The sequence below is a fragment of the Corvus hawaiiensis genome, chromosome 3 (assembly GCF_020740725.1).
Source record: "Corvus hawaiiensis isolate bCorHaw1 chromosome 3, bCorHaw1.pri.cur, whole genome shotgun sequence".
Classification (NCBI taxonomy): Eukaryota; Metazoa; Chordata; class Aves; order Passeriformes; family Corvidae; genus Corvus; species Corvus hawaiiensis.
Genome location: NC_063215.1, coordinates 34,579,411 through 34,593,179, shown reverse-complemented (window position 1 = coordinate 34,593,179; position 13,769 = coordinate 34,579,411). Strand labels below are relative to the sequence as shown.

The window sequence follows — 13,769 nt, the reverse complement described above, 5'->3', positions numbered from 1 at the left end:
ACCACAGCTGGTAATCAGAAATTAATTGTTTCCATGGGCTTGTAAAAGTGCAACTTTTTTTTGCCATCATATTGCAAATAGTTCAATACTAACACATGAAAAACTAAATCCCACTGCCAAGCTTAGTAACCCAAATTTATTTTTTTCTCCTCAACTACATTTTCCCTGTAAGAAGCACAAAGAAAACACACACCTTCTAAATTTTATTTAGACATCAAAATTTTTAAGAGAAACCTTTTAAACTTTGAAAAAGTTTTAATAAATCAACTTTTGCCTTCAGTACTAAAATAACATACCAGTTTAATGGCAAACGAAAAATAGATGTCACATGCTCTTTAAACTCAAAACTGAGTCCCCTTTTGCAGCAACCATTCAAGCCCTTCTTCCTTAAGAAATCTGTAACCTTCCAAGCACAGCACTACTGAGAATTTCAAAGTCTAGGTAGCGTGTCAGTAAATGCACCGCAAGTGCCAGCTGTGATAATATAGTATAGATTAGTACTTATTGGTAATGTTTGACCACATGCCAAAAGAGTGATTTTACAGTTTTGTCATGTGCAGATCAAGGAACTTATTAAAACTGGCAATATGGGGGTTTTTAGCTGGACAGAGAAACAGAATGCACATTTACAGCACGAGCATTATACAGTAACCAAGCGGTATTAAGTTACCACTTTTTTCTCATCTGGAAAGTTTGATTAGCATTCTCTGTAAACAATTGCATGTCTTAAGCCACAAGACACAAATCAAAGCACAATTACAACTTACAGCACACTTCACTGCTGATCCAAGTAATGTGACTACAGTTTAAACAGAATACTGCTCAGGCAAGTGAATAAATACCTCACACATGAATTGAATGGAAAAAACAAATGAATTGTGTAATCTTAAAATTGTATCATGGCAAGCATTCATTATGCTGGCAGCTTCTTCAGTAGGCTGAATGAACAATTCCCCTCACAACACACTATTTTAAAAAATAGTAAAAATTATTCTTATGTTTAACATAGTTATTTTAGATTGCTTCAGATTAAGACCTTCCAGTACTTTATTAATTTAATTTCTGTTTTTCTTATATGTTATCCTTCATATTCTCTCATCAATGAGATGAAAAATCAGTTTGAACTAATTCCCCCTAAAGACTTTTTATAATTTTATGAATAAAAATCTTTCCTATTTTAAATAAATTGGCAAAATATCTATATCTCACCATCTCACAAGCTATAAGGTTGAATAGCAAAACCATTTGCAGAATAATCACACAAGTAGAAAAGTAGGAGAGGAAGAACAGTGTCAAGATAGTACAGGAAATTTATTTTGTACTAATATTCAAAAAGCAGAGAATACCCAATTTCCCTGCAGATTTACCACTGTAGTGAGATTCATTACACAGTAAGTAAAATCACACCACTTCCAGAATGATACAGATGTGTAGTTCCTAGTCAAGTCATGGGCAGAAGAATAGGACATGAATCAAGCATATGACAACATTCTAGCACTGCCAATGGAATCTCCTGCTTTTTCTCAGATGTCACTGGTCCATCCTGCATTTCCTACCACTAAGGCCCAATTTTTTGCATTCTTCTCGAAGTAATGGCGACACATGCCATAGCTCAAAGTACTTCCTTTCATTTGGCTCCTCATTTTAACTAGTGGTACTTAAAGTACAAAGGCTAGAAATTATTTTAACACATCTCTGTGTACCAAATGGGTACCTGAAAGAAGAGATCAACAAGAGCAGTAGCAAATGTTGCAACAGTCATTCCTCCTGCTCTTTGTGTCTGGGAGAGACAAAGCCAACCTCTGTAATCAGATACTTCCTTTTTCTTTTTTTTTTCCTTTGTGCCTAGAAGAATCAAGTTGAATAACAGCAAAGCTTTACTCTTTTTCAGCACAGAAAACAGAATATGCTCAGATGCCAGTACTGAACAGGTACAAAGACCTCCAGAGATATTAATGGGCTGATATTAAAGGTAAATTAGATGAGCATCTTCCAAGAGATGAAGCTACATGGTGTCACAGCATCACTAATCACTTGCTGTATCCAGCATACAAACACCCAAAATCTAAATGTAATTTAGCCAGAAGAAAAATTTCAAGCAGAACAGACTAAAAGTTAGGATCTGTCCCTTGAAATTTTGTCATGTGTTATATGAAAAAGAATACTCTGTACAACAGGCAGCTTCTCGGTTCTGTAGGGTTAGTTCCATATAACAACTGAAAGGAAATCACAAATAAAGGGGAAAAATTGCTAAAGTACACTGCTGAAATGTAGTATCATAGAAAAATATAATTAATTTTTTTGGTTTATAATTTCCTTTTACATTAAAGTCCTCAGGAACTTTGAAATATACAAAGTTTAGGATTCTCAAAAATGCTCATCAAATGAAAATTTCTGCAGTAGCAGCTTTACATCTCAAAAGCATATTTTGCAAACAAAAAAGCTAGGAAAACAAAATTAGTCTAATTTGTTTCTGGAGAGAAAGAGAAATGCAGACCTGTTTTTTCCATGTTAAACCACTATATAATCATGCAATAATGCAATACATGCATCTCATTCTATGACATTTTTTGTGATATTACAAAACAGCAATTTTTTGGTTTTCTATATCCACATGCAAAAGTAGTATGTCCACCAAGCCCAGGCAAATTCTGTCCTATTCTATCACACTATTCAGTAAAATATTATAAATTCCAGGACAGTGCAAATTACGTACATAGAACAAGTAAGCAAACTGCAAGGGTTTCAGATTAGTTCAACCTCCTTATGACAAAAATAGTAGCAGAGGACTCATTAACATATACTCAGAATTTCAAACATTTCAATATGGTAAAGGTCTTAATGCGTCTCAGAGCTGTCAAAAATTGTGTAACAAGAAGTTATAATATGTATAACAAGAAAATAACTGTTTCTATCTTAATGAGTCAATAAGGTAAACAGATATTCAGGATTTTACGCACTAAATCAGCCCACCAGATTGCAGGGAGCAGTCAAACAGACTAAAAGAATTTCAAGAGGCTTGGGGGACTTTAGGAGTAGTCCATATTAGCTTGACAGAAGAAGCAATTATAGAATAGACTGAGTCTATTTAGAAGAAAACCATTGCTTGTGCAGAATACTGTTGTGTTGCACACAGAAATTAAAGCAATCCATAAGTACAGACTCTTGAACACAAAACGAAGATGGGAGGGATGGGAAATGGTATCCTGTTCCACATTAGTAGTATCAGAGAAGGTAGCAGCATAATGAAAACTAAGTCTAATACCAGGTATAGCTCTAAGCTCTTTGGAAAAGATCTCAGTGAGTATGTATATCCTAAAGAAAAACAAAGCCTTACTATAAAAAAAATTCCAACAATATTTATGACAATTTGGAAATCTCTGCAGTCTATTCTTTTATTACAAGCATTTCAGACTGCCATCACTGTGAATAGAAAAATACTTACAAGAAGCTAAATATAATGCATTGTGCTATTAATAAATGCATATTGTTAGACAATAATTCAGTAAAAAGCACATTAAATCTTGGCATGACAAATTTCAACATTATCTTTAGAAGTACAAAATTATTGTAGAAATACTTAAAACTACATTCTCATGGGGTAAAGGTTAATAAAGCACAAATAATAAGAATCTGCAGCATATGAATAATAAAAAAAGTTTAAAAGAGCAGCTGGCTCAACTGAGTGATAGTGGCAGGATAAATAGCTATGGACATTTAAAAAAAGGCAATACTGTAGGGAAGCAATAATTACGTCTATGGAAGAGTGATTCATATATGATTACCATCATGGAACTTCATCCCAACTTCCATTAGAATTCAATCAGCACCACTTGCAAGGAAAAAAATAAATGCACATATTGGAACCATAAAATAGCTTCTAACTATAGACTACGTACCACTGCTCATTTATTTGCCTAAGTGCCTTTAAATCTGAAGGTTGTAATATATAACATGAGCAAAAGGGAAAAGGTCTGATGAAGAATTGATGGACAGTATCATCAGCACTATACTCTATGTTAACAGAAACTAAATGCAAATGCCTTTTCTCTGTCTATGGTTTTCTCTAATCAGATTGTTTCTCAAGTATCCCCTGTCAATACATAGGCAAAAAGACTGAGAACTATTTTTATATTGGGAGGGAGAAAGGAGAAAACAGAACTATATATACACAAACACCTTGCCACTGAGGTACGTCCCTGAAAAAACAAGATACACGGGAACAAAAAACAAGGCTTCCATTCAAAGCTTTCTTAAAACACAGAAGAGGAAAGATATGAATAATTAGCTTCTAAAATGGTTACATATATATTCTCATAACTCTAAAATGTCTGCCTCCAAGTATGGCTCCAGCATTCTGCTTCTGGAAGCCAAGCAACAGTCCACAGCACTCTCTAGCAACCTGAAACTACAAGACCAAAAGACACAAGTTTCTTATGGAAACAGCGACAAAGTTAACTGTCATCATGCAAGCAGTACAATTTTAATCACATTTTATAGGTACAAGATCCATTCAATAAGAAATCCAAAGAGCAACATGTAAAATGGCAAAAGATCAAGAACAGATAGCCAAGAAACATAAATCTGATCCCAGGATACCTGTGATACAATTGTACAGTTCAATGCCTGGTGAGTGTAGTTAATGCATAAAAAACCCACATCAGGCCTGCTGATCTTGATTTTCCTTTTATTCACAGTCCAAGTCGATGAAGTAAACTTAAAGGAATGGAACAAGCTGGTAGACCCATAGGTCTGCTAGGACATGCTGCCTTTTAAGTATAGGACATGAAAGATCTACTACTGAAAATTATTCACTGATCATATCTGACAAAAATGCCACTTGTGCATTAAGGATAATGCTCCAGTACATGCTGGAAAAAAGGCTCCCATCAAAGAGCCTCGATGGAAGACAAGCACAGTGTTTGCCCCAATCTGTATTACCCCCTGGTTCCCTCTGTGGAACTCTGCTTTTCTTTTGCTCAGATTTGCTCTTTCCAATGAGCAGCCTATGTGTTTGCAGCCTGACAAGCATTTATGCTGACCTCCATGAGGGCGTCTGCAGAACCCTTCCTGAGAGGAGCAAAGCAACACTGAGTGCCCAGAACTACAAACACCCCTTCACTTGACTGCAGCATAGTGCCCCAAGGAAGCAACTTCAGAATGACTTTTTCTCAGCACTTCTTTGCACTAAGGTAGCAACCATTCACAGACAGTTAAGATGACTAATTAGGTATCATTTTGTGTGGCAAATACTTGCCTTCTAAATAATACAAAAGTATAAGAATGTTATTTGCAAATTTTCACTTTCGAAATTAAAATGGCAGAGTGATACTAATCAGTTCAATATTTAAATAACATTCTTGGCTGAATTCAGGGTGAAAAAACTACAGTAACTTGCACAATCCCTTAAGAGTACTAAATCCTGAGCTAGATTTCCTACCTCCAGTAACACATGCATATTTTTCAATATAAAACCCACTACAACTTATCCTGAATGTGACCAGTGAAGCACTGGGAAGTGTGCCATTGGCTTTTTAATCAATACCACATCACCCAGCAGTTCTTACACAAGAAAGTCCACACAGCCTAATCTATTCGGAATGTCCAAGCAAATCTGTTAAGTATAGTGAAGAAAATAAAACTTTTATTTGAAAACTTCATTCTGGAAGGGAGAAAAAATGCTTTTAAACAGTTTTGCGGTGTATAAAGAAACCATTTTTATAGATATTTCATATATAATTCATGTTTCAGTTTTTTGAGCAGCATCCTTCATGGCCGCTTGTTCTTTCAATAGCACAGGTAAACAATCAAGTAGTGGGGAAGTGTTACCTGTCTGGATTAGGAACTGACATCTTTGCTGTGCCTGTGCTAAAAGCAGATGTCTGCATGCACATGCAACAGTCAGCAGAGCATTCAAGGCAGAGGTTTTTCTGTCAGCAGGGTTGTTGAGAAACACATTAATTTCATGCATTCCTGTTTACAGGTGAAGGTATAATGGCAAAAAATCACTCCTGATCCCAGTCCACTCATACATGAAAAAAAAACACAGATGGAGGATGCTGATGTTAGAATAAGCACAGGGAATGCATTCTCTCCCTCACAAAAAAAAAAAATATCAACTCTATGGACAGCTAGCTCATCTCTCTTTGAATTATAACTGCTGTACCACTCATATACCAGTCCTAGTGAATAAAACAAGAGTTTTAGTCAGAAATCAGTGAAGATTGTCAAAGTAAACAAGAGACCTAGCAAATTTCTCACTGACTACAATGACACTGAAAATGTATACACAGACAAGACGCTCAGCAATCTAAGGATGGCCTTTGCTATTACACTTCCTAAGGAAGCAGCAAAGGCAGCACATACTCTTTAAACAAGCTTGTGTCACTCTTCCAACACATAAAAACAAAACTTTTGAAGCTGATTTATACAGCTACATATTGGGAGTTGATGTTGGGTTTACTTTCAACCCTCTAGGGAAAAAGCATGTTTGCTTTTGCTTCATGTCTCATTCAGAAGCAATACACTGGAGCTCTGTGCATGTACAACTGGTACAATCTACTCAATTTTTCTTGTGAAAGACCTTAGAAAGACTACAGATCAGCATGCATTTTAATGTATAGAAATGTACATAAAACACATACACTCATAGATTCTTTGCTTTTATCCTAGTAAAAATATGTCAGATATGTTTTTTAAACAGGCCAACTACTTAAGTCAGCAGCAGGTGTCATCTCACAGCTACAAAATTAAGAGTTCAATTTGTCTTACCTAACTTTACTCTAGGAAAACTAGGGTTTCCCTAACTTACTTTTAAAAAGACCAAACTTTTAAACCATGGTATTTCCAGAGGCCAATTTATCTCATAAAAAAACACACTGCTGAAGCAATTCTGATGAATGACCCTTAGGAAATATCCTTTCTCTAGAATGAGCTCTCTCTATGAGCTCCTGTAACTAGGTCAAACTTCATTTCTCCTTCTTAGACATCTGAAGATTGACAAAAGAAAAATCCAGCCCCCGTTTGCATGTTGACCCACGTTTCCACAAATTGTACCAAAAAAAGTTTCAATTACTGCTGGGATCCATTTGAAGTCCATGGTAGTCTGCTCCAGGCAGGTGCAACCTCATCTCCACATGCAGATGGCAAATGCTAACGTATTTCAAAACCAAGCATAATCTCAAAATCTTCAAAATGCAAAGAAAATACCAGTAAAATTAGACAACAATTTTTTTTCATGCTCACTATATTTATTCTTTATATTTATATTTCCCTCAAAGCTATATATTCATAAACATGCTCATAGGAGCAATGCAAAGTCAGAACAGATGCTTAACTTGACTAGAAGAGGCCTCTGGCGGCAGTTGTGAAGTACAACTTCTCATAGTTCTAGGAAATATGCCTTTTGATGACATAATTTCCTCTATAGAAAAAGCTACAAAAAGCAGACTAAGGAGTTAGATTTGCAGTGAAAATTTTGACATATTATTGCTCATCTCCAAAGCACTAACAATTTCAGCCCATCCCTCTTCATGCCTACACCACAGCTGTCAAATTAAAGTCAAATATCTTTCCAGCTAAGAAAGACTAAAATGACAGCCTTTACTGATCACAAAGGACAACACTTCTAGCAGTAAAACTGAGGGATGTGTTTTTACAGCAAAACCCAAAGTCCTGGTCTCCAACACCACACAGACTCCCCTCAGCCAAGGACCATGCATCCCAGCACCAGCAGAAGAGCAGTAAGGTTATGATGTATTACATGCACCATCACCTGCATCCAACAGGACAAAGAGACAATGGACACATTTCAAACACACATGTGAGACAAGGAAAAACAAAAAGCTGGCCTGATGTTTATGAGTGCTGACACAAGTAATAGTCTGAGGCAAAGGGCAGCCTCCGAGAGCTGATAACTTGCTTATTGGTTGGACTGGAGTAAAAGCAATTCCATTATCATTTAAGAGCCCACAGAGAGAACATAAGCAGACCAATGACCAGCTGAGGACTTTCTCTGGAATGGCCAACTTACCTACTGCTCTTTTGGACCTTGACACTGGCATCTCAGGAAGGGAATAATAAGTCCCATCACCCAAAGTGATGCTGTAAGCCACTACCAACTGCAACAGTTGCCACAAGCAGTTCCTCTTGAGATAAAGCTACAGCAAGCAGCTAGAAGTGTAGTTTCCATCCTTCTGTTTACATTGGCAATTACCTTAAAAGCTGTACAGGATGCAAATTAAATTTAAAAAGTTTCAGGGTTACATAATGCAACCACCTAATGCACAAATGCAAACCACTAATTATTTTCAGCTGAGCAAAACAGACAAGATCTACAGAAGAAGAGAATTTAACTTTTCTCCCATTAGACCAGCCAGAATACAGCCAAATTAACATAACAGCAATGCTAACTAAAAACATTCATTATTTGGTATTTATTATAATAAATAGCTGAACTGCCTAGCCAACAGGCACTATACTTTTTTTGAAATTACTCTCTTAATTCTTAATAGTAAACTTATTAACAGATTTAAAGCAACAGATCGATCTGTTCCATCTTTTAGAGAGGTGGAGAACCTCTCCTACAAGGAAACACTAGGAATTGGGATTGTTCAGTCTGGAAAAGAGAAGGATTTAGCATGACCTAATTGCAGCCTTCCTGTACCTGAAAGGAGCCTACAATAAAGATGGAAAGAGACTTTTTACAAGAGCATGTAGTGATTGGACAAGGGGGTATAGTTTCAAACTGAGAGTAGGTTTAGATCAGATATTAGAAAAAAAAAAAATCTTCACTGTAAGGGCAGTGAGGCAGAGAAAAAGTTGCCCAGAGAAGTTGTGGATGACCCATCTCTGGAAGTGTTCAAGGCCAGCTTGGATGGGACTCTGAGCAACCTGATCTAATGGAAGATGTCCTTGTCTACGGCAGGGGAGTTGAAACTATATGATCTTTAAAGTCCTTTAGGACCCAAACCATTCTATGATATTCTTATTTATGCCACAATACTTTAAAAGACGTTCAGGACAGAACATGATCTGAAAATCTTCACAGAGTATCCAAATTTAAAGAACATATTTGCAAAATATTGTACAACTAAAGCTCTGCACTTCCTATGCACAGCTACATTTTTTCCTGATGGCATTTCAGTGCAGGTCCAACCCAAAAAAATAGACTTAACTGCTCTTTCAAAGACATATTTTGTTTTCAAAGAATGACAGATCAAATCTTCAAAAGAGGGGGGAAAATTAACTAAAAAAAAAGAATCATTTTGCTTGTTCAGAAGAGATTGTAAAGGATTTATTATGGCCAAAGTTTCATTTCATATCGATGACAGTTACTCAACACATTTCATTTTTTACAGCTAGAAAGTACAGCCAAGTCACAAGAAATACACTTCAAACAAAGAATGAAAACACTTCAACCAAGAAGATCAAATTTATGAGGCAACTCATAGCTACACATATAAGTACACAATTTGTAACACATCCACAACCAGACAGCAGAACACTGCCAACAGCAGATGCGCAACATGGCTCTTTCCTCCCATAATCTATTCCATCCCATCCCACTGGCAGTCCCTCCGATAAATAAAACTGAGGAGAAATACAAGCTTTGCCATAGCGTAGCAGATCAATGGTGCATCTTTCCCTTTATCATACTTAATGTGTTTATATGTTACCTGACCAGAAGCAAGGCCCTTATTGAGCAAACACTGAATGACAAAACCCTTGTCTACACAGCTAAGATATTCCAAGCATATAGAGAGTCAGGTATGCGCCTGTTCTGCCCTATTTAAACATCTGTACCATCTGAGTTAGCTGTAGATATACACCATATTGCTCTAAACTAGAAACTGCAAGCAGAGGAAGTATTGCATGGAATCACATACCTTTTTGCAAGCCTGTGGCTGTTCTCATCCCTGTGGTTAACTCAGTGCACTACAGTTACCAGGACTGAGCTAAGAAAGCTGCAGACATCTTCCAGTCTTCTGAGCGATTTGTTCAGCAACATGAGTGAGTGTACCTAGCTTGAATTAGGACCCAAGGAGTTGTTAGCCATGGTCCTGCAGGACTGTAGATTTGCCAGCTTAAGGAAACTCTCAGCTCTAGCAGAAGCAGCAAGTGTTCTGTTAGCAACATCAAAGACTTCCACAAAGAAGAAAAGGACTTTCCAGTACCCATGAATTTCAAACTAGGTAGTCTGAGTAAATGCTGCTTTTTCTACCCAACCCAAAAATTCAATATACCTTAAATCAAAACATTTATTTCTAAAAATACAGATAAACAACACTTAGGCACATTACTGCAGACCTAAAACTAGATGAAGATCTTAACCTAAAACAGCAAGAAAAAAAGATAAAAAGATCACCGGATCTTTTCAGACCCAAAGACAACAAAGATGAGACGAAAAGTCAGAAATCATGGAAAAGCAATTTTCAGGCAGAAGTCTGATTAAATTGTGTCCTCTGCTTCAAAGTAAAGAACATGTATTCTGACAGTATTTTGAACCCTGAAACAGAATTCCCTTTTAATGCTAAAGCGAATGTTTGGTCCATGCAGGGTGCATGTACTCTGAATTTATGATATGAAACAAAACATACAGAACAATATATACAAAAGAAAGCAAAAAATCTAGGTCTTTAAAAAAACTGGGGTTGTTTTTAAATTAATATGCATCATTTCCTTACCTTACACACAGTCTCTGTATCCCAAGGTAAGATGGTCCTCAGATCAATAACTTCACAGGACACACCAAGCTTTTCTTGAGCCATTGTTGCCACCTCTTTGATCACATGTACCTGAAAAAGCAATGTATCATCACCAAATCATCTAAATTACGTAAATTGTTCTAAATGACACATATAGAATACAATCAGTGATTTAACATATCACCTGCATGTTGAACACAGACCTTTCTATTCAGTAATAACCATTTAGTATTCAGTTCATTCTTCTTATTTACTACCTAATTATTCCTAGTATTTTAACTCCACTCCAAAAACTAAACTCACTGGAGAATCACTGAGAACAAAATTTTCTTTCTAGAGAAGTGACTTTCAGTTAACGGTATCGGTCCTCACTATTTGTAATCAGTCTGAATGTGTTTTACAAGTTTTTTGTTAAGACTGTAACTAAGCTAATACCCAAATACATCACAGTCAAGTACTTTGATGTAGCAGTCCCACACAATTCTGCAAAGAAGCATTACGTACATTCAGAAATACTACACTGCACTGCATCTGATCTTAGCCAAAAAGCCAAGAAACAGTTCTAGTAGTCCCAGTAACTACACTTGCTACAACTTACTGAAAGTGAAACATAACCAAGCGATCATCTCCAAAGCATTATCTTATGAACAGCTAGGAAAGTAAGCATCACATAAAAAGTTACCTGTAAATATCCATTCCTGACCCCCACAATCAAAGCATATAGAAGTAGCACAATATTCTAGCCATTTACTGGTCTTCCAATATACAGTTTAACACCAACATTACAAATGTTGCATTAGCTGGTTACTACAATTAACATTTTATTAAAACAAAAAAGTATTCCCCTCTAGCAAGTGGCCATCACTGAACTGGAATACAGATTATTCCCTATCCATCAGTTAAGGAATCTATTTAGTAGTATATGTAACTGCATCACAGTAGATATAAAACAATCCACATCTATTACCATCCTTTCCATAAGGTATATTATGCTAAGAACAGAAAATAAAGCAATACTATATACATTCAAAACTGTATCTTGACATTTGGTTATAAAACACTTCTCAGCAAAATGTATTTCAAGCATTGGCTTCCCTAAAACAAGCATTTGCTAGCAAATGCTCCAACATGGAAAATAACGACTGTTACAACTCAGATTATCCTCCACAAATATCTCAGCAAGAAGCATCTGCTCATGAGATATGAGGGTAAAAAAATTTCTCGATATGATGTTGCCAATAAACTCTGGTGCTCTCTTGATTGTTAGAACATTTCACAATACAGGTTTGGACTGTGGCAGATGACCTCCATCAAGCAACTTCTAGGCATAGGTAAGGGTTGAAGCCAAGGACCATCCCAAATAATCAGCTTGGATGAGGTCATCTTCATCTTGAAGGCAACAGAATTTAGTAATATGGACATGGTCAGGCAGCGTCACTTGCCTGAAGGTTAGAGGGCATTAATAAATCCTAGACAGGCATAAATTCTATACTGAAATAAGATGATTAAGGATTTAAACACAAACTACATCATACCTATATGAACAGCTAAATGCAAAAGGACTATTTTACAAGTGATATCAATAGAAGTATTGCAATAACAGAAAGAAAACACAGCTTGCAGTGTTTTTGTTTAAACTTCTAATACATCTGTGGCTGTAATAAGAATGTTTGAGAATTTTCAACATGGCACATAGAACGGATGTTTTTGCTGTTTCTCTGTACAAATGAAAACATTTACCTAGCTCACAGGGGATATGGATTAGTTAATGACAATAAACAGATTAGTTAATGACAATAAAAGACTGAGCACAACTGGAGAGGAGCTAAAAGCCTTTGCTGCCCTTCATGAGCACCACCCAGGACAATTAGCATCAGGGAACCCCACCAGAGCAGCAGCTGCCAAGCAACTACCTCATGTCCAAAACCATACGACAAGTTACCAGTGAGTCTGTGCAAGCCCTCTGCCTATTGACAGTAAATTCTGGATTGGTAGCACAATTAGCACTCAAACTCCAAGTTTATGTACTTCACCTGAATACACCCTCAGCACAAACTCACTGAACCTATTTGATCTGCAGAACCCTGTCACCTCCAGTGACAATCCAACACACTGGATTTACTGCATATCTGTGAAACATCTGTCCCCATGCTGTATGGCACAGCCACACCCATGGTTTGGTCAGATCCTAAATCTGGATTAGGTCTGCACATCTGTCCTATTTTTAGTCACACCAAAAGAAAAGTCTGTCTTAAATTTTTCCAAGCACCAGAACACATCATTTTTTTGAAGCATGTCACTCCAAGTCCTCTCTGCACTACTGCCTACTGAGTAAATTCAGGATATTGTATCATAGACAGCTTCTAAGCCATTATTTTTCAAGTCAAATTACTTTACCAACATCTGCTGGAGAAAAACATGTACAAGTAAAGATATTTAAGAAGTCCATCATTAAACACCAGGGCAAAGTATCAGAAACTACTAGGAATAACTAGAGATATGAAGGAGATCAAGTAGTCTGAAAACAAGGAAACTACCACAGACAAGCACAGAAGATTAGAAATTTCAAACGAAACAAAACAAACAAACCCAACAACAATAACGACAAAAAGGCACAAACCCAGAGATCAGTTCAATACTCTTTGTCATGAAAGTTGTAACACTCTCTCCTCTAAAAGCTTCTCAGATTCAACTAGCCCAAGGAAATAGTAACTTCTGACAAGTCCAAACTAGACTCAAATCTCTTTTCTATAATTCTGGACAATGAAGATGTATTTTCTTAACAACTTTTTCAATATTTGCAGATCTTAATTTGGCAGTGGGGGGAAAGTTGCCAATTATGTTCTTGAACAGCTTAGAATGTAACTGTTAGAACAAACCTGTATCAATCCCTACTTGTATTAAATGTTCAGTGGATTTTTAACTTTCTGTATAAAGGGAACCCCAGATTACACTTCCTTAAATCATGCAGTGAAGATGTATACTTTTCTTTCAGTACACTATTTTGAACTTTTCTTTCCCACTGCCTTCCTCAGAGTTAAATCTCACTGTCCCATTCTTAAA

The 13,769-nt window shown here is 36.5% G+C and overlaps 1 protein-coding gene across 3 annotated transcripts in view; it reads right to left on the bottom strand.

The window, feature by feature from the left end:
• The window catches only part of BCKDHB (branched chain keto acid dehydrogenase E1 subunit beta), a 116,568-nt gene that overhangs the window by 65,354 nt on the left and 37,445 nt on the right, over window positions 1-13,769 (bottom strand). For all 3 annotated transcript variants that reach the window (XM_048297815.1, XM_048297814.1, XM_048297813.1), the window contains exon 8: window positions 10,686-10,796. In XM_048297815.1, the coding sequence (XP_048153772.1) occupies window positions 10,686-10,796 (111 nt within the window). The remainder of the gene's footprint in view (window positions 1-10,685; window positions 10,797-13,769) is intronic.